We start from the raw sequence: 11,393 nt of genomic DNA, 5'->3' as shown, positions 1-11,393 counted from the left end.
GGAGAGGGTCTACTGACTCACCATGGCTAAAGTAAGAAGGCTCACTGGGAGAGGGTCTACTGACTCACCATGACTGAAGTAAGAAGGCTCACTGGGAGAGGGTCTACTGACTCACCATGACTGTTGCAACGAGACGTCTCCACTATGCGGTTGTCCTGATCGTAGCACACCATGGCCTGGTAGCGGTATCCTTGGCCACACTCCTTGATGTCCCCCTGGACCTTCATGCCCAGCTGGCCCTCCATGCGCGCTCCCTCCGGCAGGATGCAATCCGACCAGTTGCCCACCGGCTGGGCGTTGTATTTGTTACAGGGGCAGTACTGGGTTTCGCTCAGGGGATACATCTGGTTGTTTTTACACTGATCACGCTTTTTGCTCTTCCCTGTGGGGAGAACATGACAAACATGAAGCATTAACATGGTTAAGATGATCATGATTGTTCTGTATCAGACAAGGCTTTAAAGCACCAGAAGCTCAGTGTCTGAACTGGGCAGCTGAGGGACTCAGAGACTGAAACAACATGGAGGTCTGAATCCTCTCAGTCAGCTCCACACATAGAACATTTTAAAGTGAAAAACGTATTTATACCCCATATGAGGGTACTTTAAAAAGCTCTGTGTTCACATTCATCTTCAACATGTCTCCTCCTCATCCACTGATTCTCAAGCTTCACTTTTCCTTCACAACAGAAGGTCACATCCTGAGCCCCAGATGTTCCTCAACAGCATGAATGACTTCATCATCGCTCTGAGAACGGCGACCATCCAGGTAGGAGCTCAGTTTGGAAACAGAAGTGAGACGCTGCAGGTCGGTGAGTGAGGAGCATCAGACCTCCTCTGAACCCGGTTCTGTGTGCTCTCTCCTTTGGTCTTTAACTGCTTCAGGTGACATCAGGCTTCACAGTGAACCGTTACGACCTAAACAGCAGCTACAGCACTTGTTCGTGGGTGAGGCCAAGAACTTTCTGAAGTCTCCTCATACAGCAAGGCACTTCAGTCTGGAAGTCTGTCACTTACCCACTAGCATCCTCTTTCGGGTCCTGACACCCACACAGTCAGCTGTGCAGGAGGAGAACTTGGACCAGGTGCTGAGCTGACAGTCTTCCTGGCAGGGCAGTTGGCAGGGCTGGGTGAGAGGCGGCATGGAGCGAGCAAACTTCAGGCAGGCCTCAACGTCCGCTTGGCCTCCATCCTGCTTCCGGCATGAAATAGCTGCACAGAGATAAAAATGATGGAGTTTTATGAGGATGGAAGTGTGTCATTCTGTGGGTAGCGGTGTCTGAGTGCACGATAACAACGTGGTTCACTGTGTCTGTGCACAGAGACGGTGATCTGATGCTCCACGTTAATAAACAACACACTGAGCCAGAAGCACCAATGCTGCCCTCATTAGAAGATGCTGTGGAGAAAACATGGCCTCTAACGTCAGCAGTTTGCTAAATGAACCATTTCTCAGTGACTGAACAGCAGCTCCAGCTCTCACTCTCTGGAACACACGAGGACGACGTGACAGATATGAAGGTAGAACACGACGGTAACACTGTCATCATGTCAGACCCAACCCTAACCCGTCTCAAAGCCACAAGGTCTACAGCACACACACACACACACACACACGCACACACACACACGCACACACACAGACACAGACACAAACACACACACAGACACACACACACACAGATACACACACCTCCACACACACATAGATACACACACCTCCACACATACATAGATACACACACACAGACACACACACACCTCCACACACACACACACCGTCCTGGGGGATGTTGGCAGTAGAGCCGTAGAGCGGCTCTGGCCCTCTGCTCGTCGTATTGAGCGAGCGGCTGAATGAAGGCGTGTATCGGATTGTCTCTGGATCAGAGTGTACGATTACAGATAATAGTGTGTAATGACAAGAGCCTCCCAAGATGAAGAAGCAGGAAGCTCATCATCGGACTCAGATAATGTGCTCTGTCTCTGACACTTTAATAGGAGTCTGATAACAGTCAGCTGCCAGCCGGCATGCTCTCCTCTCAGGCTGCAGCGCTACGCACAACATCCTGAATGAGCGGTACAGGTGTAGCACCTCAGGTATTCATCACAGGAAACAGTCAGTCTGTGTGGTCACATCCAGTAATGAACACTCGTGGTAGCCTCCATCTCTACCTTCCAGTGTGAATGTCATTCTGGGTAGAGACCGCCTGCTGCTGCTGAGCATCTATCACACGGCTAGCGTTCCTATTAGCTCTGACTGAACCTTCCCAGGTCAGAGGTGTGTGGACGCCGTGATGCTAAGGGACAGGGACACAGGGGAAGTCCGAGAGAGCAATGTGAACGTGCTCACTAAGGGCTGGCTGGGTAGAAGCATCGCTGAGAGACAAAGTAGAAGCAACACAGAGTCCTGATCTCACGCTCCTCCTCCTCTACATGTCAGGCGCTGTGTGCTCTCCTCTCACCCTAACCCCGTCACTGACCACAGCAGATGCAGAGTCTTCTTCCTGAAGAAGTCGTGAATAGCAGCTCGACTGTGTTTAAAGTTCCAGACACTGAAACAGCCAATCAGAAGAGAAACGGGCCTACTGTCGAGGCAGCGTGAACCATGTGAGCAGGATTCTGAGCTGTTGATAACTGAAAGACACATTCTGAAGGCATGAGACTTAAAAACATTTACTTGCTCCACAGGTAAGTTTCACTAATCCACTGGTCACCGTGGAAACGTAGACTAAATCGTGTGCCAAGATTCTGCTGATTGATTTCTATACTATCATAATAAGTAAACAAATAAACAACAACATAAGTAAACAAAGCTTCACAGAAAACAGAAGCCGCAGCGAACAGTGAGGTCACGATTCAGACGTCTGGGTGGATACAGCTCCACTACAGCTTCTAGAATCCACACGGTTGTTTGTTTGTTTGTTTGTTTTAAACTAAATGTAACAAGAGTTAACAGCATCACATGTGTCATAAACTAATGAAAGACTAGAACGAAGACAGATTTGTGCTGTAGAACCCTGTCCTTCTTTCCCACTGATCATCCAGGACTCTCCAGGTCTGTCTGGTGTCCCTGTGGATCGGCTCCACCTCTGGACTGATCCACTGTGTGTCCAAGGTTCAGAACCAGCTCCACTGCAGGCAGCAGCACCTATAAACGCTATATAACCGTGTATTAGTCACAGAGAGCTGCGGTCTCGTTCAGTACATACTTTAGTGGCTTCAGGTACATTTTGCTGACGATGTCTTTGTGCTCTTACTTTGGTGGGATTTTAAAAGAGGGACCTACTGGGATCCTCCACAGGTGCTTTGCTTGCAGGTGTTTTTAGTTACAGTCTCATTAACACTGATGGAAACAGAGAAAAGCTGAATGAGAGGGGAACCGGACGGACGCTGGTGTTCAGCTTCATGGATGCTGGAAATGTTTGAATGAGATAAATGCGATGCAGACATACCGGTGCTGCTGGTTTCAGAGCAGCTACAGTCTGACTGGGGCAGTTTGGCTCTTCTGGGCCTTTTGTAAGAATCTCAACAAGTCATAAACCCTCCAGTGAACACCTGTACACCTGCACCTGTGAACATGTGAGTCCGTCTGCTGCATCGGTGTCGTGGACTCAGGAAGCTGAGACTGGACACTAACACTCATCATTGACAGGATCAGAGCTGCATTATGCCCCGGTGCTGCTTTAGTGTGAACAACCCGTCCCCCCAAAGAGGTCCGTTCAGTGGTCCCAGATCTCCATCAGAACCTCGTCGTAGCTCACTGCTCCGTCCTGATGGCTGCTCATGATCAGCTGTTCTTCTGCTCCATCTGACCAACATGTAGAAACAAGACGGACTGTTTGTGTCGTCTGTGCACACATGGATGTCCTCACCTCGAACCTGCAGACCTGGTCCACAGGTCTCCTGAGCTCCAGGACTGTCCTGTCGAACTGACCATGGAACCAGCTGACATCTGCGCCACTTGTGGGTTTTCCATCTGTCAGAGAACACGGACAAGAATCAGAGATCTGTCTGGACCAGAACACCACATTAGACAGGAGAACACGTGAAACTGATGTTTGGGGGGCTGGCTGAGATCTCATAACTCCTCACAAGACACCAGACTGAACAGAACGGGGAGCTGGACTGACCGGAACAAGTCCCCCAACTGAAATGTAGATTCAGAACGTACTGCTGGCTAGAGTTCAGGTATCGGACTTACACCCACATAAAGCATCAGATTTTATTGGACCGTTTTTGTTGGACAGCCCTCATGGCCCAGCTCAGGCTGAGTCCCTGTGATCATGTGTTTCTAGGAGCTCCATCCCAGCAGGTGGGACCAGGGACAGACATGTGTAATAAGCTCAGTGGTATGTGTGTTCGTGTCAGTACCTGTATCCCTGGCAGACGGACGGAGCCTCACACTCTCTTTCCTGGTTCAGGACCTCAGGACAGTCCTGTCCCCCATTGGCTGGGAACTGGATGATGACACGTTTCCTGTACTGCTTCTTCTTAATGCTGCCTCCTGAAGGAAGTCACAGGAGAGCATGTCTTCAGTTTCAGAAGCATCCACCAAAACTCAGCCTACAGCAGAGTGAAGCTACTGAAGCAGAGAGAACAGCATTAGGGTTAGGGTTAGCCATTGCTTTTGCTCCAGCACGTCCCAACCTTTAAACAGGTTCTTATAGAAGGGACGTCTCTGGGTGCTCCGGGTGCTCTATTAAATATGTCAGAGTTAAACTAATGCTGCTCTCTGGCTGCTCTCTGGCTGCTCTTCAGCTCTCTGAAATGCATCAGGGGGCTAATCCAATCACATGAAATCCAGAATACACTCCTATGATGTGCTCTGTGGTGTCCAGTACATCTCCATATTGACTTTACAGGAAGTCGGGTCTATATTAGGACCATCATATCAGATTGCCGTCCGGACAGCGCCAGAGCTGGTCAATCATGTCCAAGGTTAACCTCTTAGAGACTGAGACCGTTTACAGACTGCAGCTCCAACATACTGAACAGAGCTCTCACAGGGAGAGGTGTGTTTGTGTGTAGGGGTGTAACTGCATCACTGCTGGTCGATGCGTGCATGTGTACTGGACACCCTAAAGCACAGTGGACATGGCGGCAGGTTGTGGGGCAACCAGTGCTGCTGATGGATCATCTGCTCTCCTGTCAGAGCTGCTGAGAACAAAGGGAGACGCTGTACATACATCCAAGACAACAAAGTGACTGAAGGATCTGCCCTGCTCGTGGAGTTGTGAGGGTTCTTGATTGTTTGCTTGACAAACATATTCCAGATTACCCAGCAGCAGCCGTTTGCTGCGATGGGGGGATTTAATACAGACGAATACATGATCTAACAGAGCATTGCTTTGCTAAATGTCACAAACAGAACTGGGATGTCTGCGATCCCTTCTCTGTGAGCATGATGATTTTATGATCTGTCAGCTGAGTAATGGTGAGCACATCTGGCATGCTTCATTAGCTGAGACCGTCATACAGCAGCACCCTCTCCTAACATGTGGCCTGTGTGACGCCCTGCTTGCTTCACAGGTTGGACTGAAGCTACCTGCTCCACATGCTGATGGACAGGCGCTCCAGTCGCTGTAGGGAGTGACGATGCAGTCTCTCTTGCAGGGGAGCAGACATGGCCTGACGGTGTCTGGGCGAACGCTCTCCGGACACCTGGAAGGACATCATTGACATGCTCAGTCACACACAGCGTACCCTTGAACATCTGATGGTGATGTGCTGGATCAGAGCCAGAGCAAACATGCTGGGAGTTCTGCTTGAAGGCTCTGAATGTGGCTGATTCAGAACTGAACTGTTTCACGATGAACACACACATACACACACACACACACACACGCGCACACACACACGCACACACACACACACACACACACACACACACCACAGCTCATAAACATTCCTGTACATGTTTCATTTAGGCTATCATGCCACTGCATTAGCATTTTCTAACACCCCTCTGTATCCACTGTGCCTGTCCTCACGTTCTAACCACAGCTGGTGCTGCCGGTGGAGGCGGGTGCCCGTCTCTCCATTGATGTGGAAGTGTGTCCCAAGGCAGTGGCTCACTGCTCAGCGTGTAACAGCAGATTTAGGAGTAAGCGCAGGAATAAAAAGCAAGATTAATTTCCATACACAGCATGGGAGCTGGCGGGCATTCCTAGCTGCTCTGCTGCCACAATAATGCTCCCATTCTGCTGAATAAATAAATAGATAAATCATGTTCCCAGCAGATGCCTCCGGGGAGGGAGAGGGACCCAGATGCTTAAAACAGTTGGCCAGCAGCTCGTCAGCCTATCAGCGAACACCTCTGCAGACACCAGCAGCAGCACGCTAACAGGAGACTAAATGGCACAACGCTCCATGTGCAAACAGAGTCTGCAAGCAAAGCAAGGGCTGCCCTCCACTGAATGAAAGCAGTGGTACTGAAGCGCTGTTCATCCTGTCAACATCTGAGCAGGTAACAGAGAGGCTATGTGCTGATGCTGTGTTTGTATTAGTTCTGTACTGACTATTAGTCATAACATGAGCTGCTCAGAGTCAGTCAGACGGTTTCTCTTTGTCAGTTCAGTCTGACAGAAACTTCAAACTAACATTTTTCACTCAGAGCAGAATATTTTACAGAATACTAGAAGACGTCACTGGTTCTGGTCAGACCCAAGTGAGGGCGGTAACACAGCGACCTGGAGCCAGGCCGTGGATTAACAACAAGATGTTAACACATATGTGACTTGAAAATAAGTTTCCTCCTTATTTATCCATTTATTTATTGTTTGTTTGTTTGTTGTTTTTGATTTTCTGATAATTGACCTTGAAACTGAAACTAATTTCTAAATGCGGGTGAGTTCCCTCCTAAAGCATTTCAGCGCAGCGCTGTGCATCCGGCCAACAGGTCCGCTGGTGGTTAACTCAGCAGGTACTGCTGGACTCTGAACATTTTCTAACATTGTTTTATGCAAACAGACAGACTGAACAGTTTAGCCAGATTAGTTTCACCCCTTTCTGTGTCCAGCCCAAACGTCATCATTACTCATAGAACTAACAGTCAGATCCTATCTATGAGGTGTTCATGAACACGAGCACATCAGTCCTTCATCACAGACACCATCTCTGGATTCATGTCTTTCACTGGTAACTCCACTGGGCTCCATCCAGGCTCCTCGCGTCATGGACAGTTTTTATTCACTCTGGAGCTTCATGTAGAATGCTTCTGACAAATCTTACTTTTTGGGTGGAACCTGGCCCACGTTGACCCGGACACAGATGACTTTGCGGGTTTGCATCCCCACTGAGCAAGACGCATCAGTGCCCCGTGTTCGGCCCGCAGACGTGTTGGTAGACGGGAGGGAAGAGTCCTCGATGCACTGCCCCCATGGCCCGGTCTGCCAGTGGTACACAGTGCAGGGATGGTCATTGCAGCTCCTCACCTCCTGCAGGGCGCTGACGTTGGGACACTGGACTCCACCTGAGGAGGAACAGAGGAACAGCGCAGCACCATGTTAATGATGGAAACAAACCACCTCAGCGCTGGGACAGGGAGCTGGAAGTCTGCAGCGTCTGAATATAAACAGCTCTGGGACTATGGAAGGCAAAGAGACATCCAAGGAGAGTCGGCTCAGAACATACATTCTTTGTGGTATATTTTTAGCAGGAGTGCTGTGCTGACCTTTCAGTCTAAGTCTTAACACAACATTTGGATTCTGTTGAGCTTGTCTTGATCTCAGGGTGTCGCTCAGAGCTAAACCACATTTAAACTTTATGATAGAACTGCTCCATCTTGAATTGGCTGTAGACTTTGATGTTTATGATAGCAGCCTTTAATGTCCCCCAACAATAATTAATTAATGTCCTAAAACCACATCTATGTTCATCAGAGTTACGTATGGGGAAGTTTGTTCCATAATAATAACAAATACTCAGTCCTGCACTGAAATGGTTCAGATGTAACTGCACACTGTTGCTCCCTTTGGTCCAGGGATCTCCACCTCCGGTCCTCATGAGCTACTGTCCTGCAGGTTTCAGACGTCTCCGTACTGCAACACACCTTAATGGATCATTACCAGACTTGTGTAGAACTTGACAACAAGCTGCTGGAGATCCATTCATGTGAGTCAGGTGCAGTATGGAAACGTCTAAAACCTGCAGGACAGCAGCTCACAAGGACCAGAGTTGGAGATCCATGGTCTGGAATGTGCAGCTCTATGAAGTCCCTGCCTCTCTTTTGACCACCCACCCTGAGGTTGTCACTGTAGCTTCAGCTTCCTGCTCATCTTCAGCTCTGCTAACCCTGCAAACCTGCTCTATGCTGAACGATGGTGAGCTGTGATACTGAAGTCATTTAGCCACGCTGTTATGTCGTCTTCAGAAACTGATTCTGAGGACTAATGACATGGAAACCCTCTGCTGCAGGCTGACAGGATTAATGCAGCTATGTGGCTCCGCTGCAGGCTTGTGTCTTTTAGGAACTTTCCTTGTTGTAGGGTTTGTCACCCAAGTAGCGCAGAAAACACTTTGGGGTCAGTGCTTGCAGCTGTTGAAGTGCCAGAGGGGTCTTTAAAATGAAATAATGGTATTTGGTCCCATTAACTTGAACCAGCATACATCCTTGGATCTCTCATGCGCCAGAACCAGCTATGAAGGAAACTACGGCAAAGAGGCCCACCAGCTCAACGACAACTAGCCACATTGCAGCTTTAAAAGGAAGTGCCTGAGTGTCTATGAGGAAACTTCCTGAATGGAATTAGCAGTAGTTCTGACTTTCCCATGAGGTCTGGAAAACAAGGAAGGCTGCAGCAGCATGAGAAGAACCATGAGGTCTTTGGGGAGGCAGAGGACTGACATGATGAGGTGACCCAGGAGACAGAATGTCCACACAGAGGCAGACACCTGGTTACAGACCCAGGTGTGCAGGCCGCAACACATTGTCATTAGCAGCCTCCATCACCTTGGGAAGAGAAACCCTCCAAGGAGAAGGTCATTAGTGCCTCAAAAGTCACTGAATGGCATCTCCCAGTCAGAGATGGAGCCATGGGCTTTACATCTAGGTAAGGTCTGACTGGTTCAGCAGCCATCCCACCAGGCACAGCCAATCCATCAGAGAGCTAAAGTCACTGAAGTGGTGTGTGTGAAAGTGGACTTCTGAACCTGTAAACAGTTGGAGCTATGAATCCATACTGCATGGGCTAAAACTGGGCTGGAGCTAAAGGTGAGAGCTTGGTTCCATCTCCACCGATATCACAGCAGGACCAGCTGCCTACAGCGCTGGAAACCGTTCTCTTTGTCTATGTAGTGTAATGTTGAACAAACATGGAGGTAACATGGAGGTAACCACCTTCACGTTACCTCCACGTTACCTCCATGTCACCCCCCCATGTTACCTCCATGTTACCTCCATGATACTTTCATGTTACCTCCATGCTACCCTCCACATTACCCCATGTCACCTCCATGTTACCTCCATGTTACCCCCACGTTACCTCCATGTTACCTCCATGTTACCCCATGTTACTTCCATGTTACCCCCATGTTACTTTCATGTTACCTCCATGTTACTTCCATGTCACCTCCATGTTACCTCCATGTTACCCCCATGTTACTTCCATGTTGCCTCCATGTTACCCCCATGTTACCTCCATGTTGCCCCCATGTTACCCCCCATGGTACCTCCATGTTACCTCCATGTTACCCCCCATGTTACCTCCATGTTACCTCCATGTTACCCCCATGTTACCTCCATGTCACCTCCACGTTACCCCCATGTTACTTCCATGTTACCCCCATGTTACCTTTGGTATTTCTGAGGGCAAGTCAATTGATGAAGACATTTTAAAATATTTTATTATTTTATGGGCTATGAAAACACATTTTCTCACCACTAGAAAGTCTGAAATCTATCCGTACTAGTCGGGCATGGTGGTATATTTACTATGCTATGGTGTGACTAAGACACACACGCTTTTACACAGTTTCATTCATGGATGGAGTTCCTGGTCAGGAGACAGGAGATGTGTCTGACCTCTGTGTAGCAGCACAGCGCTGATTTCCTTCACAGGGTCATTTATAACAGATATTATTGGATTCCATGAGGCGCTCATTTATCAGCCATGAGCTCATTAACACCCAGAAGGGCACACCGTTATTGGTACACACGGTCATTCAATAGTTAATTGATAAATATTTAAGTGCTACCAGTTGAACTCAACATGTACTTGAACAATGCTCAGCTCCAGTGGATGGACATGTTCTTCTGAATGTTTCCTGCCTTGTAAAGGTTTTCTCAGCAGTCTGCTCTACACCACAATCCTGATAATAAAGCTATGTACTCAACATGACCTGTTGGCAGAGAGGAGTGCACCAGTCACGGTACAGGAGATGTTCCTTTAAATGTAGTGCGTTTTTATCACTTCCATTCAGAACATCAATGTTCCAACAACAAACAGAAAAGCTTTAGTAACTCCAGCACGTGGTCCATAGAAGCAGTGTGCCAAACGTACCAGGATGTCCTACTACATCTGGCCTCATTCTGCATTATACAAGCCAGCAGGCTTTTCTGGTCGTTCTGACCCACAATCCTCAGCGCAGCACAGATTATCAGCTTTTGTTGCACCAGTGTGCACAATGTGTTTCCGGCAAAGTGAGGCTACAGGACACACGTCACACAAGCTCCAGGTGAACAGATGCACTGCTGTTCATTAAAACAATAATCCAGGTTATCCAGTGCCAGAACTCCTGGTCTTTTTTGCCTCCTAACTTCAGTTCTGTGTTCTGTGAAGTGCAGAGATGAACGTGTTTGAGCTGCTTCCATGTCTGTTCGTACTGTAATAATAAAGTCAAAGTCAGATTGTCTTCATCTCTAAAGGTAGACTCTGTTTAATGCCTAAAAGCACATAGGACAGCTAGATGTCACACATATACATACACTACCGGTCAAAAGTTTTAGAACACCACACTTTTTCCCATTTTTTACTGAAAATCATTCAGTTTATTGTGTCATTGCATTCTGAAATGAAAGCATAGAATAAATAAGCAATTTGAGTTGAAAAATAAATCATGGAATCAATTTATAGACCAAAATGTATTCTAAACTTTAGAATCATCAAAGTAGCCACCTTTGACAGATATAACAACTGAACACACTCGTGGCATTCTTTCTACAATAGAAATCAAATATTCTTCAGAAAGTTCTTCCCAAGTCTGTTGTTGAAGTTCCCATAACTGTGTGACACTTGTAGACTGCTTGGTTTTCACTCTTCTGTCTAGTTCATCCCAAACCAGCTCGATGGGGTTTAAGTGTGGAGACTGTGCTGACCACTCCATGTTTTCAAGCTTACCATCTTGTTCTTTTTCCTGAGGTAGTTTTAGCATAGCTTGGACTTGTGTTTTGGGTCA

General features: G+C 47.9%; 1 protein-coding gene across 1 annotated transcript in view; it reads right to left on the bottom strand.

Annotated features, from left to right (window-relative positions):
- Nucleotides 1-11,393, bottom strand: part of thsd7aa (thrombospondin, type I, domain containing 7Aa) — a 149,222-nt gene that overhangs the window by 33,652 nt on the left and 104,177 nt on the right. The window contains exons 9-14 of the mRNA XM_008284040.1: nucleotides 7,230-7,470; nucleotides 5,545-5,660; nucleotides 4,371-4,503; nucleotides 3,872-3,975; nucleotides 1,017-1,211; nucleotides 116-382 (exon numbers count right to left, since the gene is read on the bottom strand). Coding sequence (XP_008282262.1) covers nucleotides 116-382; nucleotides 1,017-1,211; nucleotides 3,872-3,975; nucleotides 4,371-4,503; nucleotides 5,545-5,660; nucleotides 7,230-7,470 — 1,056 coding nt within the window. The remainder of the gene's footprint in view (nucleotides 1-115; nucleotides 383-1,016; nucleotides 1,212-3,871; nucleotides 3,976-4,370; nucleotides 4,504-5,544; nucleotides 5,661-7,229; nucleotides 7,471-11,393) is intronic.

Source organism: Stegastes partitus, unplaced genomic scaffold (assembly GCF_000690725.1).
Source record: "Stegastes partitus isolate 25-593 unplaced genomic scaffold, Stegastes_partitus-1.0.2 Scaffold340, whole genome shotgun sequence".
NCBI lineage: Eukaryota > Metazoa > Chordata > Actinopteri > Pomacentridae > Stegastes > Stegastes partitus.
This window is presented reverse-complemented; position numbering and strand designations above follow the sequence as displayed.